The sequence below is a fragment of the Cetorhinus maximus genome, chromosome 16 (genome assembly GCF_964194155.1).
Source record: "Cetorhinus maximus chromosome 16, sCetMax3.hap1.1, whole genome shotgun sequence".
Lineage (NCBI taxonomy): Eukaryota > Metazoa > Chordata > Chondrichthyes > Lamniformes > Cetorhinidae > Cetorhinus > Cetorhinus maximus.
In genome coordinates, this window is record NC_135894.1 from 18,825,741 (window position 1) to 18,843,141 (window position 17,401).

A 17,401-nucleotide genomic window follows, 5' to 3' on the forward strand; every position below is an offset into this window, starting at 1 on the left:
AGGGATGGGAACTGAACATCCAGGGGTATTCAGTATTTAGGAAGGACAGACAAAAAGGAAAAGGCGGTGGAGTTGCATTGCTGGTTAAAGAGGAAATTAACTCAATAGTGAGGAAAGATATTAGCTCTGGCGATGTGGAATCTGTATGGGTAGAGCTGAGAAACACTAAGGGGCAAAAAACGTTAGTGAGGGTTGTATATAGACCCCCAAACGGTAGTGGTGATGTTGGGAATGGCATTAAACAGGAAATTAGAGATGCATGTAATAAAGGAACATCAGTAATTATGGATGACTTTAATCTGCATATAGATTGGGCAAGTCAAATTAGTAACAATACCGTAGAGGAAGAATTCCTGGAGTGTATACAGGATGTTTTTCTGGACCAATACATAGAGGAACCAACTAGAGAACAGGCCATCCTCGACTGGGTATTGTGTAATGAGAAAGGAATAATTGGCAATCTAGTCGTGTGGGGCCCCTTGGGGATGAGCGACCATAATATGATAGAATGCTTCATCAAGATGGAGAGTGACATAGCTGACTCTGAGACTTGGGTCCTGAATTATAATAAAAGAAACTACGATGGTATGAGGCACGAGTTAGCTATGATGGATTGGGAAACGTTACTTAAAGGGATGATGGTGGATAGGAAATGGCAAACATTCAAAGAGTGCATGGGTGAACTGAAACAATTGTTTATTCCTGCCTGGCACAAAAGTAAAACAGGAAAGGTGGCCAAACCATGGTTTACAAGGGAAATTAGAGATAGGATTAGATGAGCTTTGAGGGCACAGGGTCTAAAATGGAACCAGCTGTATGTTATTGTCTTTAAGTGTAACTACTTTCTTGTGTCTATGTTTTTATAATCAATAAAATTGTTGGATAATTAGCAACACACTCATATCTGTATTGGGTTTGCGTACAGTCACGAATCCAGGTCCACCCAAGCGCGTAACTACTGATAATGAATTTTACACAGCATAAACACCAGCATGAACCATTTGGGCTGACTGATCTGTTTCTGTGCTGTACGTACTTTGCAGTTATATGTACCAGTGTGGAGGTTCATAGAAAATCAAGAAAAGAATTTTACTTTTATCTCTGTTTTAGATGTTAACTAAGCTTTCTCACCTTAGTCAGAAGGTTGTTGGTCCAAGTCACAATCCAGTGACTTGAGTATAAAATCTAGGCTGAAACTGCGGTTCGAGGGGGTACTACACTGCCAGAGATGCTGTCTTGTGGATGAAATGGTAAATCAAGGTCCTGTCTACCTCCTCAGATGGACATAAAAGATCCCAAAGAACAGCAGGACTGTTAGCCAATATTTATCTCTCAACCAACATTGCTCAAAAAGATTCTCTTGTCATTATCGCATTGCTGTTGGTGAGATCTTGTGTGCAAATTGGCTGCTGCATTTGGTATTTTGCAACAGTGACTACACCTCAAAGTACTCCCATTATCTGTAAACCCTTGGCGATATCCTAAGGTTGTGGAGGACACTATGTAAAGCTAAGTATTTCAGTTTTGCCTGCAGTGCGATCAGTTATTAGTGTGCTAGTTAAGGCTAATCTTGAAGTCTGAAATGTAATACTTACTGAAAGAGCCAAGATCCTGAAAAGCTGCTTTTGGTACACTGGAATCCTAACAAAAATTACAACATTAGTGAACAATTCATCGCAATAAAAAAAAAAATCACTTTTTCTCCTTTTCCCCCATTGGGAGCGATTTAGCCCTTTCACACACCACCATGCATCACTACCAACTCACAAGCAGGTGGGGAAAGGAATATACCAGATAATTCTCATCAAAATAAGTTACATGTAGCTCCAGGAGAAACTCAACTAAAGATGTTAAGTGTAATGAAGATTTCAAGTTTTATAGCAGCATTACAGTTAGACTGCATCAACAAGTTTTTTCTGTGTCCTCTTTTTGCTGCCAATTTGATTGAGGCTTTAGAACCACTTGTCCAGCAAGAGGTAGAGAATCTTGGCACCCTTAACTGGCCATTCCTCACATTAGGCTGGGCAGCATGAGTACTGATAAGCAATTTGACTGCTGGGATCATCACAGACAAGCTCAATGATGCCTACATCATGCATACTTCCAGCGGCTGTCACTGGCCTGAATGGTTTAACTACTCAAAACCTTGATTCTATACAGAATCTGGCATATTTCAGACTTTATTTTCTTAATCTTTCTTTTGTTTGTTTTTAAAATGTCTTCTTTTCTGTTTCTTATTGAAACAACTAACGCATTTTTGTGAGTTCTTCCAAAACAAATATCAAAGGAATCAACTAACTAGTAGTAACCATGTGAGAAAACTGAGCAGGCCAAATTCAGTTAAGTAACTTAAGCTAAAATAACAGACTTTATTGCATATCCATACAGTACCTTCAAAGTTCCATCACCAAGTAAATAGGAAGGATGTTTCTGGCATTTTCTGAATCTTCCACCTTAGGATAAAGGAATGCAAAGTTTAGCCAATGAACAGCATTTTTATATTCAACTACTTAATTATATATTTTTAAAAATTTGTTTGGCTTCTGGCGTCACTAATTCAGAAACAAGCTTTCAAAAACAACAAATGGTAGAAAATGCTTTTTCCTCAAAGAAGTCAAAGATCTATCTGTACAGATCCTCTGTTTGCAACCTCGTAACCCCCCTCATATGCTTTTCTCTTTTTATGAAACCTCAAAACAGGAAAATGATTAGTTACCAGTCTGTGGCATGCTCTTCCTTGCCCTCACAAGTAGCATCAATGAAGAATTGCACAGAACTCCCAACCTGAAGTATTTGGTGCATAGACCATGGCTTCTTACTACTTGCTCTGACTTACAAGAAGGTCGGGAGACATTCTAGCACCTTGCTTCACTTCCAAGCCAACCAGAAACATTAGCACAAAGTGATTATGTCTACAATGTGTACAATCTAACAATATTTGCTAAAACAGCTTTTGAGATGCAAACAGAAAACCAAGACTGTTGGGCTCTTTGGAAACAAAATTGTAAGGAAATAATACTGCAGATTCAAGACATAATCTTAAGCATCATTTAAAATGGAAGGGTTTAAAATACCAATTTATGAAATTGCCTAGATTTATGTGAATTGTTAACAACTCAATAAAGACTGAAGTTTTTTTTTTAACCATCTTTCGGTTTGTTGCTGATTTTCTCACTTGAGTTTTCTTCCATATAATTAGAATTCTCGTCTTCATCACTACTACTCCTGCAGCAGCCATCAGAAGGTGATCCGTGGGCTTTCTTGTTATTCCTATCCTCCTTATCACCTCGATGGTTTTTGCAATACAACCTGTAGGAAAGAAAAGGGGGAGAACAGCACCAAAATAGATATGAACAGATGGCAGAGAAATAAAACAGATACATCTCATTACTTTAAAAAAAAAGTTGTCAGATATACAGTAGCAGATAATATGGAATAATACGTAGTTGGAGAAACAGGAGTTAACCAAGGCATGTGGGCACAGATTTCTAAAAGGCAGGTCACACTAGAGTAAACAAAATTCTGAGTAGAAATGACAGGATGATGAAAGAAATACAGATGTGATTTGTATGTACTTCCAGAAGAAAAACTTTTGATAAGATACACTTAACAAAGATAGTGACACTTAGGATTATGGTGTTTGAGGCCACAGGGTAGAGAAAAGTGAATGTAGGGGTAGGAAGCAAAGGTCACACTTAAAGGAAGTTTCTTAAAATGGAAAGAGGTTATGAGTAATATGTTTAAGTGTTATGTTAGGGACATTTTTATTTACTATACTTCTATATTCAAAGTCTTACAGCTGCAAACAACAACGCGTTAAAATTACTCAATTGATGTAACTGAGTCGCCTCATAATAGCAATGGTTTAATTACAGCATGATAGGCTGTTTCCATTATAAATCAGTTTTTCATTCTTTCATGGGATGTGGGCGTCTCTGGCAAGGCCAGCATTTGTGGCCCATCCCTAATTGCCCTTGAACTGAGTGGCTTGCTAGACAATTTCAGAGGGCAGTTCAGATTCAGGCACATTGCTGTGGGTCACATGTAGGCCAGACCAGGTTAAGAGTGACAGATTTCCTTTCCCAAAGGACATTATTGAACCAAGTGGGTTTTTACGACAATAGATGACGGTTTCATGGTCACCAGTACTGAGACAAGCTTTGTTTTGACCCATGTCCCCACAGCATTCGCCTGGGTGTCTGGATTACTAGTCCAGCGACATTACCACTACATCATAGTGCCCACTGAGTGAAGGAATTTACTAACAAATATAAAAAATCAGAGTTTAAAAATGTGCCAATCAACCCTTCAAACCAGTCCTGACTACGAAGTGCAACCTCAAGGTAGGTTGATTAGTATAAATGATGTCAGAAATGGGGGAGTCATTTGAAATTTACTGAAGATGCCAAATTTTGGTATGGGGTCTGGCAAATTATGAAAGGCTGCAAGACAGAGACAGGTGACCAGGATAGGCAGGTAAGTGGAGGATGCAGCTCAATGTTCAAAAATGTGAAGGATCAAACACTTTAGAAGAATATATTTCAAATGGCAAGATTTAACATGGAATAAAGGAGCAAATAGGTCTAGTTTTTCAGATATACGGATCATTAAAGGTGACAGATGAAGTAACCACAAATATACAAAAAGCAAACAATTGTTGGTTTGATATCTAGAAGCCCAGTACACAACAGTAAGGGAGGTCATGTTGAACTTGTGTAAGACAGCAGTTGGAATATCACAGCAAGTAATTAAGGCAATTAATGGAATGCTATCCTTAAGTACGAGAGGAATTGAACATAAAGGTAAGGATGTTGTGCTTCAACAGAACATTAGTGAGACCACATCCTGAATACCGTGTGCAGTATTGGTCTCCTTATTTAAGGAAGGACATAAATGCATTGGAGGCAGTTCAGGGGAGATTACTACATTGATACCTGGAATGGGCGGGTTGTCTTGTGAGGGAAGGTTAGACAGACTGGGCTTGTTTCCACTGGAGTTTAGAGGAGTGAGGGGTGACTTGGTTGAAGTATATAAGATCCTGAATGGTCTTGGCAAGGTGGACGTGGAAAGGATCTTTCCTTCCGTGGGCGAGTCCAGAACTAGCACTGTTTTAAAATTAGGGGTCGCCCTTTTAGTTCAGAGGCGAGGAGAATTTTTTTCTGAGGGTTGTGCAACTTTGGAACTCTCTGCCTCAGAAGGTGGAGGAGGTGGGGTCATTGAATATTTTTAAAGGCGGAGGTAAATTGATTCCCTTGTCTAACAAGAACTTAAAGTTATCAGGGGTAGATGGGAATGTAGAATTTGAAACAAACAGATCAGCCATGATCTTATTGAATGGCGGAGCAAGCTTGAGGAGTCGAATGGCTTACTTCTGCGCCAATTGTGTCCATTTGTATGTACGTATAGGTTTTGGGCCCCCAGTTTTAGAAAGGATATAAAGAAATTCTGTGATTATCTGTGAAAAGCAATGGTAAAGATTTGGTTTAGATTCAAACAGGATATTAACCATAAAACACTCACTCCTGGTATGATGAGATTCTTGAGAAGTTAAGACTTGCTTCACTCGGATGGAATAGATTAAGGGGTGACCTGATAAATGTATTTAAGGTTGTGAGGAGATAAATAGTGATAGTTTATTACCATTCTCACAATAAAATCATAGAATGGTTACAGCAAGAGTCCATTCGACCCATCTGCAAGAGCAAATCACCTAGTTCCATTCCCCCACCTTTTCCCTGTAGCCCTCCAAATAATTTCTCCTCAGATTTTTTAAAAAATTTATTTGTTCACAGGATGCGGGCATTGCTAGCTGGGCCAGCATTTATTGCCCATTCCTAATTCCCTTGTGAAGGTGATGGCGAGCCTTCTTGCAGTCCATGTGATCCAAGCACATCCAAAGTGCTGATAGGGAGTGAGTTCCAGGGTTTTGACCCAGCAACAGGGAAGGAACAGCCACGTAGTTCCAAGTAAGGATGGTGTGTGGCTTGAAGGCGGACTTGCAGGTGGTTGTGTTCCCATGCATCTGCTGCCCTTGTCCTTCTAGGTGGTAGAGGTCACAGGTTTGGAAGGTGCTGCATTATGTAGATACTACACACTGTTGCCACTATGCATCGGTGGTGGCGGGAGTGAATATTTGTGGATGGGGTGCCAATTAAGCGGGCTGCTTTGTCCTGGATGGTGTCAAGCTTCTTGAATGTTGTTGGAGCTGCACTCATCCAGGCAAGTGGAGAGTTTTCCATCATGCTCCTGACTTGTGCCCTGTTGATGATGGACAGACTTTGGGGAGTCAGGAGGTGAGTTACTCTCTGCAGAATTCCCAGCCTCTGACCTGCTTTTGTAGCCACAGTATTTGTATGGCTGGTCCAGTTCAGTTTCTGATCAATGATAATCCCTAGGATGTTAATATAGGGGATTCAGCAATTATAATGCCACTGAATGTCAAGGGAGATGATTAAATTCTCTAATGTTGGAGATGGTCATTGCCTGGCACTTGTGTACTGCGAATGTTACTTGCCACTTATCCATCCAAGCTTGAATGTTGTCCAGAGTCTTACTGCACTGGGACATAGACTGCTTCAGTATCAGAGTTGTCGCAAATGACACTGAACATTTTGCAATCATCCATGAATATTTCCCACTTCTGACCTTATGATGGAGGGAGGGTCATTGATGAAGCAGCTGAAGATGGTTGGGCCAAGGACACTACTCTGAGGAACTCACGCAGTGATGTCCGAAGACTGAGATGATTGACTTCCGACAACTGCAATCTTTGTGCTAGGTATGACTCCAACCAGTGGAGAGTCTTCCCCCAATTCCCATCAACTCCAGTTTTGCTAAAGCTCCTTGATGCCACATTCAGACAAATGCTGCCTTGATATCAAGGCACTCACTCTCACCTCGCCTTTGGAGTTCAGCTGTTTTATCCATGTTTGGACCAAGGCTGTAAAGAGATTAGGAGCCGAGTGGCCTTGATGGAACCCAAATAGAGTGTCAGAGAGCATGTTTTTGCTGAACAAGTGCTGCTTGATTGCACTGTCAGTGACCCTTTCCAGCACTTTGCTGATGAATGAGGTTAGACTGATGGGGCGGTAATTGGCTAGATTGGATTTGTCCTATTTTAAATATCCAATTCTCTTATGAAAGCAATGATTGAACTTGATCTATCACACTCCTCTTGACACTGTTGCTTCTTTTGCCAATCAACTTAAATTGCTGTTGTCAGGTTCATGGCCCTTCCACCAATGGGAACAGTTTCTCCCTATCTACTCTGTCCAGATCGCTGATGATTTTGATCAAATCTCCTCTCAACTTTCTCTTCTCCAAGGAGAACAGCCCCAACTTCTCCAATATATCCACGTAACTGATGTTCCTGGAACCATTCCCGTGAATCTTTTCTGTACTCTCTACAAAGCCTTCACTTCCTTCCTAAAATGTGGTGCCCAAAACTGGTGTTGCAAATATCTAGTTCATGGTTCTTGTATTTTAGGAATAGAAACTTTAATTCCTGAAACTAATAGTTAACTATAGAGAACTGGGGAAAATCCAAATTTAAATAGGTAAACAACTGAAGTAAACGTCATTCATATATGCTTGGAGTTTATTACATTTAAAAGATTGGGGCCATGTTGACTTCAGAGGTTACCATTTAGAAAGGTAGAGTCAACTAGAAGGGAGTTAAAGCTAAATTAGTTTAAAAGCATTCAGTAAACGCTGAAGGGTTGTAAAATCCATTTCTTTCTTCAAATCAAAGAAGGAATTATAAATGAAGGATACTTAACCTGAAGGTCTATTTGAGGACCAGAGCATGCTACATCGTCATGGAGATGGGTGGAACTTAGGGAGGTTCTCTGGTTTAAATTTATCTAGGTGTTTTCTAAAAGTTTTGGTTGCAGTTTGTACCTGGTATGCGCAGTTTGCAGCTCGCTGATAGCCAAAGTCAAAGACAGTTCATTCGGCCCGCATTGTAAGCAAAGAAAATGCTATCATCTTTATTCACTGCATGGAATAGGGTTAGGGCTTAGTATCAGTTTAGGTTTCATGAGGGCAAAAAAGCTGGAAGATTGCCGAGTTTGACGCTTGTGGAAAAATCTACAGTGGTCTTCAGAGTCTTCAGTGGCAAAAGAAAGCAACCAGATCAGCTTGAGGGCATTGAGAAGGCAACTAGAGCAAGGGACTGAGGCATCCACAGCCAAGAGATATTAAACAAAGAGTCTTAATTCTTCTTAGTTCAAGCTATTCCTTGAAGTAAGTAAATTCCAGAGGACTGCAGCATACTTATGGGTGGTCCCTACTGAAGTAAGTAACTCTAAGATTGATATGCCTTAAGGATAGGTAGTAAGGAATAAAATTGAGTGCATAACATACATAGTTACAACCTATAGTGTTAAGACTGCTTGTTCAAAGTTTGTATTTTGTTGGAAAACATGAAATCATGTGGCATGGTTCTGTTGATTAAATTACTGGGTGTTCAGATTTCTCTTTAAATGTTAATGGTCCCTAATCAGATTGTAACACTGGACATGAAACTCCACTTGAGGCCTAGAACATTGATAAAGCAGCTGGATCTGGCACACTGTCATTTTGCAGCAATGATATTCTCCTCATCATGAGGTTTGAAGTAGGGCTGTCCATTCATGTCTACAGTGTTCAGTTCCATTTGCAATTCTATAAATAATAAAGCAGTCATGCAGATACCCAACAAGAGCTGGACAACATCCAGACTTGGGCTGATGTGTGGCCCTAATGCTACTTAAGTGCCAGGCAATGAAATTTCCAACAAGATTGAGCATAACTATCTTCCCTTGACATGCAGTGGCAATATCATTGCCAAATCCCTCATCAACATACTAAGGGTCACCATTGATCAGAAACTTAACTGGGCTAGCAGTATAAATAGCTTAACTATTGTCAGATTAATATATTTTGTCGCAATGGTAACCCCAGAGAAAGGCACATGGTTAGTGAGGGGAGACTTCGGCCTGAGTGAGACAGAGCCAAGTGTGTATATTTGGGAATTTGGTTCAAACTGGGAATTCAATGCAGAGGGGACAGAAGTGCTTTAGGTAAGGTTTACTGCAAGTAGTAAAGTGTGCTGAGTGGAGAGTTTGGCAAAGGGCAGGGAGGAAGTGCTTTTTTTCCTTCTACTTTTTTTCAACCTCCAGTGTTTGATTTCTACTTTGGTGTAGCAGAAGGAGCAGGTAAACCATTAACTGGTATTTAGTTTTATCAGTATCATAAGTACTGTATTGGTTTTTCAGTATTGTAAAGATTACTGGCAGTGTCAAAACCTTTTTGGAGGCATAGACTTTTTACTTATTAATTAGCAATAATTAATTAACACATATTGGAGATGGCAGGGCAGGTGATGTGCTGCGATTGCAGGACGTGGGAGCTTCTGGATGCCGATGTGATCCAGGACAAACATATCTGCAATAAGTGTTTGCAGCTGCAGGAACTTGGGCTCCAAGTTATTGAGCTGGAGGCTGAGCTGCAGACACTGCAGCATATCAAGGAGGGGGAAAGTTACCTGGATACTTTATTCCAGGAGGTGGTCACACCCCTTAGGATAGGGTCTTCCGATTTGGTCAGTGGTCAAGGACAGGAGGGTGTGACTGCAAGTGAGGCAGGTAAGGGGACCCAGAGGGCAGGAGTGCAGGAGTCTTGGCCCTTGCAATTGTCCGAAAGGTTTGAGGTTTTTTCAGCTTGTTTGGATCAGAGTGGGGCCTGCAGGGTGGATGAGCTAACTGGCCATGGCATCATGGTACAGGAAGCTACTCAAGAGGGGGAAGTTACAAGGAATGTAGTAGGGGACAGTATAGTGAGATGAATTGATGCCGTTGTCTGCAGCAAAGAGCATGAGTCCAGATGGCTGTGTTGCCTCATCAGTGCCACAGTTCAGGGCATTTGCTCGGGGCTGGAGAGGAACTTGCAGGGGGAGGACCCAGTCGTCATGGTCCATGTTGGTACCAACAACAGAGGCAGAACAAAGTAAGTGGTTCTACATAGTCAGTATGAGAAGCTTAGCATCAAATTACGAAGTAGAACCTCAATGGTCATAATCCCTGGATTATGTGCCACGCGCAAATTGGTATAGAACAAATCAGATTAGGGAGCTGAATGCATGGCTCAAAGCCTGGTGTGGGAGAAATGGGTTTCAGTTTGTGGGCCACTGGCACCAATACTGGGGAAAGTGGGATCTGCACCATAGGGACGGTCTACCTGAACCGTGCTGGGACTGCTGTTCTTGCGAGCTGCACAACTAGGGAAGTAGAGAGGGTTTTAAAGTAAGTAGTGGGGGCAAGGGTACAAATCTGGGAAAATGTGGTAAATCAAAGAGGAGAGGCAAGGCAACAGAGAAAGGTATTATTACGGGAAATGAAATACATACCATGATAGGAAGGGATAGAGAGTACAAATCTAATAGCAAATCAACAGATGAGGCTAGAGGTTATAAAAAGAGTAAAAGGATAAAACTAAAGACTCTTTATCTGAATGCACGAAGCATTCAAAATAAAACAATGAACTGAGAGCACACATAGAAATAAGTAAGTATGATTTGATAGCCATTACAGAGACATGGCTACAGGTGGACATGGATTGGGACCTGAATATTAAAGGGTATAGGACATTTAGGAAGGACAGAAAGTAAGGAAAAGGTGGAGAGGTGGCTCTGTTAGTTAATGGAGGTACCAGCACAGAAAGGGATGACACAAGTTCAGGAAATCAGGATGTGGAAACGGTTTGGGTAGAGATGAGAAACGGTAAAGGCAAGAAGTCACTTGTAGGAGTCATGTACAGGCCCCTTAATAGTAACCATGTGGTAGGATGGTAAAGAATTGAAGAAAAAATGGGAGCTTGTCAGAAAGGCACAGCAATACTCATGGGAGATTTTAATCTACATATAGGCTGGAAAAGTCAGATGGGCAAAGGTAGCCTAGATGAGGAGTTCATAGGATGTTTCTGGAATAGTTTCTTGGAACCAGCATGTTCTGGAGCCAACCAGAGAGCAGGCTATATTAGACCTGGAATTGTCAACAAGATGGGATTAATTAATGACCTCATTGTGAAGACGTCCCCTAAGTAGCAGCAACCATAACATGATTAAATTTTACATTCAGTTTGAGGGAGAGGGGAGTGGGTCCGAGACTATGTTTTTAAACTCAAATAAGTGCAATTATGAGGACATGAAAGCAGAGCTGGCTAAAGTGAATTGGAAAATAAGATTTAGAGATTGGTCAATAGAGATGCAGTGGCAAACATTCAAGGGGATACTTCAGAATACACAGAATAGATACATTCCAATGAGCAAAAAAAAGTCCAAGGGACGGATGCACCATCAGTGGTTAACTAGAAAAGTTAAAGATAGTTTCACAGAATCACAGTGCAGAAGAGGCCCTTCGGCCCATCGAGTCTGCACCGACATGTGAGAAACACCTGACCTACTTACCTAATCCCATTTACCAGCACTTGGCCCATAGCCTTGAATGTTATGACGTGACAAGTGCTCATCCAGGTACTTTTTAGAGGATGTGAGGCAACCTGCCTCCACCGCCCTCCCAGACAGTGCATTCCAGACCATCACCACCCTCTGGGTAAGAAAGTTTTTCCTCACATCCCCCCTAAACCTCCTGCCCCTCACCTTGAACTTATGCCCCCTTGTGACTGACCCTTCAACTAAGGGTAACAGCTGCTCCCTATCCACCCTGTCCATGCCCCTCATAATCTTGTACACCTCGATCAGGTCACCCCTCAGTCTTCTCTGCTCCAACGAAAACAACCCAAACTTAAAGAAGTAGTAAAAAATAGTGCAAAGATAGGTGGAAGGCCAGAAGATTAGACAGAATATAAGGAACAGCAATGGATGACTAAAAGATTAATAAGGAGGGAAAAATTAGAGTATGAGGGAAAAATTAGAGTATGAGAGAAAGCTAGCCAGAAATATAAAAACAGATAGTAAGAGTTTCTACAAATGTTTTTTTAAAACGAGTTAACAAAGTGAGTCTAAAGAATCGATAATGGAAAACAAGGAAATGGCAGATGAATTGAACAGAGATTTTGCATCAGTCTTCACTACAGAGGATAAAAATAACACCCCAGAAGTGGCTATAAATTAGGAAATGGAAGGGAGGAACTCAGGAAAATTACAATCACCAGAGCAGTGGTACTGAATAAATTGTTGGAGCTGCGGGCTGACAAGTGCACGGGTCCTTACGGACTTCATCCTAGGGTCTTAAAAGAAGTGGCTAGTGAGATAGTTGATGTATCTGTTTTAATTTTCTGCAACTTCCTAGATTCGGGGAAGGTCCCATTAGATTGGAAGATAGAAAATGTAACTCTTTTATTCAAAGGGGAGGGAGACAAAAAGGAAACTAGGCCAGTTGGCTTAACATCTGTCATAGGGAAAATGTTAGAACGGATTATTAAAGAAGCTATAGCAGGGCACTTGGATAAGATCAAGGTACCAAGCAGAGTCAACATGGTTTTGTGAAAGTGAAATCATGTTTAACCAACTTATTGGAGTTCTTTGAGGGAGTAACATGTGCTGTGGAGAAAGGGGAACCGGTGGATGTGCTGTACTTAGATTTCCAGAAAGCATTTAATAAAGTGCCACATCAAAGGTTATTGTGGAAAATAAAACCTCGTAGTGTAGGGGGTAACACATTGGAATGGATAGAAGATTGGCTAGCTAACAGGAAGTGGAGAGTTGGCATAAATGGGTCTTTTTCAGGTTGGCAAGATGTAATGAGTTGTGTGCTACAGGGATCAGTGCTAGGACCTCAACTGTTTACAATTTATATAAATATCTTGAACAAAGGGATGGATGGGATGGTTGCCAAATTTGCTGATGAACAAAGATAGGTAGGAAAGTAAGTTGTGAAGAGGACATAAGGAGACGACAAAAAGATATAGAGTGGTTGAGTGGGCAAAGATTTGGGAAATGGAATATAATGTGGGAATGTGTGAAATTGCCCATTTTGGCAGGAAGAATAAAAGTGAAGCATATTATCTAAATGGTGAGAGATTGCAGAGCTCCGAGATGCAGAGGGATTTGGATGTCTTAGTGCATGAATCGCAAAGGCTAGTATGCAGGTACAGCAAATAATTAGGAAAGCTAAGAGAATGTTATCTTTTATTGTGAGGGGAATTGATTACAAAAGTAGGAAGGTTATGCTTCAGTTATACAGAGCTAGTGAGACCACATCTGGGGTACTGTGTACAGTATTAGTCACCTGATTTAAGGAAGGATGTAAATGTGTTGGAAGCAGTTCAGAGAAGGTTTGCCAGACTAATACCTGGAATGGGTGGGTTGTTTTATGTGGAAAGGGTGGACAGGCTAGGCTTGTATCCGCTGGAGTTTAGAAGAGTAAGAGGCGACTTGATTGGAACATCTAAGATCCTGAGGGGTCTTGACAGGGCAGATGTGGAGAGAATGTTTCCTCTTTTGGGAGAATCCAGAACTAGGGGTCACTTTTTAAAAATAAGGGGTCACCCATTTAAAACAGAGATGAGGCGAAATTTTTTCTGAGGGTTGCGAATCTTTGGAATTCCCTTCCTGAAAAGGCAGTGGAAGCAGAATCTTTGAATATTTTAAAGGCAGAGGTGGATAGATACTTGGTAAGTGTAGGATCGAAATCCTCTCCAACTGGGAAATTTATGGAACATAATTTCAAACCCATGGACATGTTTTGACCTCATGATTGGACCTATAAATTTCAAAAAGATAAGCTGCAGTCAGCAGTACAGGCCTGGGCAGCAAGGGGTTAATTCGGACATTTAATGAAAACACTGACTCATCAAAAGGGTTTGGACACTGACTAACGCAATCAAGAAGTCTGATTACCCAATACAATGGCACAAAGGGCATATCATCAATCCAATACACTCAAAGAATTATTCAACCACCACAGACAATAGTACTGGAATAAGGTCATTCAAACCTTCATTAACTTTGGAGCCAGGTGCTGTAACTGTGCCACCTCAAACAGCAGGAGAATTGCTCACAAAATGAGAACTGATAATATTTGTCTGGATACATCTTCCATGGAAAACCCTGTATTGTTTCAACCAGCAAGTGCTGATGATATTTGTCTGGACTTTGCGTGGAATCAACTAAATGAGCATTGGAGTAATAGGAAATATGTTTTGACATGTCTGAGTTAAATTATTATAAAAGAATATCAGATCTGAGGTTTTGGGCTGCATTTGAAGAAGGGTCAAGTTTGGTAACCTTGACTCAGGCCTACAGTCAACACTGGACAGACCAGCTGTGTTGGGGGTTGTAAGTTTCAGACAAATCGTAGCGATATTGGTCTGAGGGCTTTGTGAAGGTTTGGGGCGAAAACTTGGTGTTTTTTGCCGGTACCTTGTAACTTGCTTCAGCATATCTTGATGATATTGGTCTGAGGGTTTTTTCCTTAAGGTTTCAGGACAGGACATGGTGTTTTTCCTGTGTTTTTGTAAATTTTAACTGAGTCGTGGTGACTTTGTGTCGGGTACTGGGAATAGATTGTTTTAAATTTTGGGTTTTGTACTGTGGGGTTATGGGTGATTCAATAAAGCAATTGTGAATTATAAGAAATTCGTCATTCTGTTCAAGCCATACACTTGTGAATCTGGTGTCACGAGCTTCAGTGTGGGAAGGATCTCTGAGGGAGAAGGGGAACCCCTACATAAGCAAGGCGGTGGTAGATTATCATGGGTAGGCGGGATGTAGATTTGAGGCTACTATCAGATCGGCCATGATCTTGTTGAATGGCGGAGCAGGTTCAAGGAGCTGAATGACCTATTCCTGCTCCTTGTTCGTATGTTCATATGTCACTTGATAGATTCTGGCTTGGGTATATATTTCAAGCTCTTTCCCCATAGTCCTGAAAATATTTCCTTTTCAAGTACATATTCAATTCTTATTTTACTACTATCCTTCCACCATCCTTACAGGCAGTGCACTCCAGATCAAAACAACTCATTCAGAACAAAAAAAAACTCCATCTCCCTCTTCTGATGCTTTTGGCAATTACCATAAACCTATGTCCTCTGGTCAGTGATCCACACACCAGTCAAAACAGTTTCTACTTATTTATTCTATCTAAACACCCTCAATTTTGAACCTCAAAGTTAGGGAGCAGCTGAATTATCTATCCCTAAGGCTGTTGCCAGGAAATCACAGCTATGTTGCTCCTCGGGGATCTTTTCACTGCTCATAAGCCATCATTCATGACAAAGCTCTATTACACAAGAGTGGTAGAGATGACTATCTGAGTAAGGAGGCTACTGGATGGTCCAAACTTTCTGATAGGCTGGTTTTCCATCCCCCATGTGATCAAATGAGGAGAAATGTAAGTAGCCAATATAAACAGATAGCATTTCTATGGCATCTTTCATGACCTCAGGACTACACAAGGCACTGTACAGCCGATTAAGTACATTTGAAGCATAGTCAATGCTCTAACGTAGAAGTGACTGCCAATTAATGCACAGCAAATGCCCACAAATGGCAGTGTGACAACGATCTGATAATCCGTTTTAGCGTTACTGGTTGAAGGATAGATATTAGCCAGTACAATGGGGAATACTCCCTGATCTTCTTCAAAACAGTGTCATGGAATCTATTACTAGGCTTGAAGCACAACACTTCATCTTTCGACTATTCTCTTTGTAACCTTCTGGACTCGACATGGAGTTCAACAATTTCAGATCATAACCTCTACCCCCATTTTTTCCTCTCTGTGCTTTTTTGCTGGCAGCTGTTGGTGACAACTTTGCTTCCCCATTCCTCTCGATACATCTTCTGTTGCTTTACGTGTCAAATTACCATCTTCTTTCACCTAGCATCATCATCCCTTTTGTCATTTAATCTCTCGTGCCTCCCATTTTGTTCCTACCTCCCCTCCCTGCCTGCGTAAAAACTTTTATCGCTAAGATATCTCTCAGAAAATCTCAGGTCACCGACCTAAAACAATCTGTTTCTCTCCATTGATGCTACAAGGTCTGCTGAACGTTTGTGTTTCATATTAGGGCAGACAGAGCCTCCACTTAACAAAGTTTAACAGAATCCAGAAGGCGGTACATTCGACAGTGCAGCTCTCTAGTCATTATGGGACGGGAGCTCCAGTTTAGATTATATGCTCAATACTCTGGATAAAGTTAAATGTTACATTTACAGATCAATAACTTACGCACCTGTCAACTCCTTTGTCAATGTTTTTAACGAACCTTACGCCGTCAGAAGCTGCATAATGCAAGCGATAAGTTGCCATGCAGCCCTTAACTTCACAGTCTATATCAGCTTCTTTCCGATTGCAAATAGAGTATCTCTGTGAAATGGAATAATTTCCACATGAAGAAAAGTGCCTATTTTCACTTCAAAAGGTTTCAAACATTTGAGCAAATTAACAACAGAAATCAACTGGTCAGATATCAAAGTTAAGTTAAAAAATTATTAAAGAAAAATAGATAAAATATTAAGTTACAAGCAAATTAATTTAAAAATATTAAGATTGATATTAATATCAATAACACATTTCAACACAAAGAGAGTTGTTGCTTTCCTCCTGCACATGAGGATCTAGCTGTTTGACTGTGAGATTCCATGAGTCTCACCTGAGAGTCTTTCCTTAGGCTACAGGTAGCCTTTATTTGTGTTTCCAGCTCATTTTCTTTAGTTTGTGCAGTGTCCTGAACACCTTCAGACCTTCCAGCAGAGCTGTCTGAACCAAATATGCCATACTTTAAAGAAATGACAAAGTGCTCAATTTTACAATATCATTTCTGTACTCTACAGTTCATACATCTTGAGCTATTGTTTGGATTCCAAAGGCTAATCTTTGGCAGAAAACAAAGTCCAGAGAAGTATTGACCTTCACACAAGCCAAACTTGGCCCAATGCTGGATTTTACCCCTGCGCTGCTATTTTGCAAAAACTATTAACCTTATCTAAGCATTTAATCCTGAGCATTGAAGGGTGCAATTGATCATATGTAAAGACTGAAGTATGCTTCTTTCCACACTTCAAATATCTCTCTCAATCTACCTAACATCCTTAATGCTGGTGAGCTTCCATCAAGTTTAAAACCCTTTGGTATCTTTAAATACCCCGTTTCTTTGACAAATCATTCACTTTTCCTGTAACATATTGAATTGCATGCATTAATTTCAAACTATGCTTTGTGTAAGTAACAGAGCTTAATGATATGAGCCTAACAGTTGTATGATCAGAGGTGTGGAGAATTAAATTCTTTCAATAAATATTGATTTAGCTTACATATCCTAAATGCATTTCAAAGCTAGTTTTACGTTTGAAGAATTCTTTCTCTAAACTTATTCTCTGCCTTTTAATCCCATTGATACAGAATCCTTACTTAACAAAAAGGCACCAGCTTGCAGCAATATCTGTGTTTGTTCT

At 40.6% G+C, this 17,401-nt stretch overlaps 1 protein-coding gene across 1 annotated transcript in view; it reads right to left on the minus strand.

Moving 5' to 3' along the window:
- LOC144692043 (uncharacterized) overlaps nt 1–17,401 on the minus strand; it is a 158,686-nt gene that overhangs the window by 112,846 nt on the left and 28,439 nt on the right. The window contains exons 7-11 of the mRNA XM_078560601.1: nt 16,600–16,706; nt 16,180–16,313; nt 3,176–3,309; nt 2,392–2,453; nt 1,596–1,641 (exon numbers count right to left, since the gene is read on the minus strand). Of these exons, the coding sequence (XP_078416727.1) occupies nt 1,596–1,641; nt 2,392–2,453; nt 3,176–3,309; nt 16,180–16,313; nt 16,600–16,706 (483 nt within the window). The remainder of the gene's footprint in view (nt 1–1,595; nt 1,642–2,391; nt 2,454–3,175; nt 3,310–16,179; nt 16,314–16,599; nt 16,707–17,401) is intronic.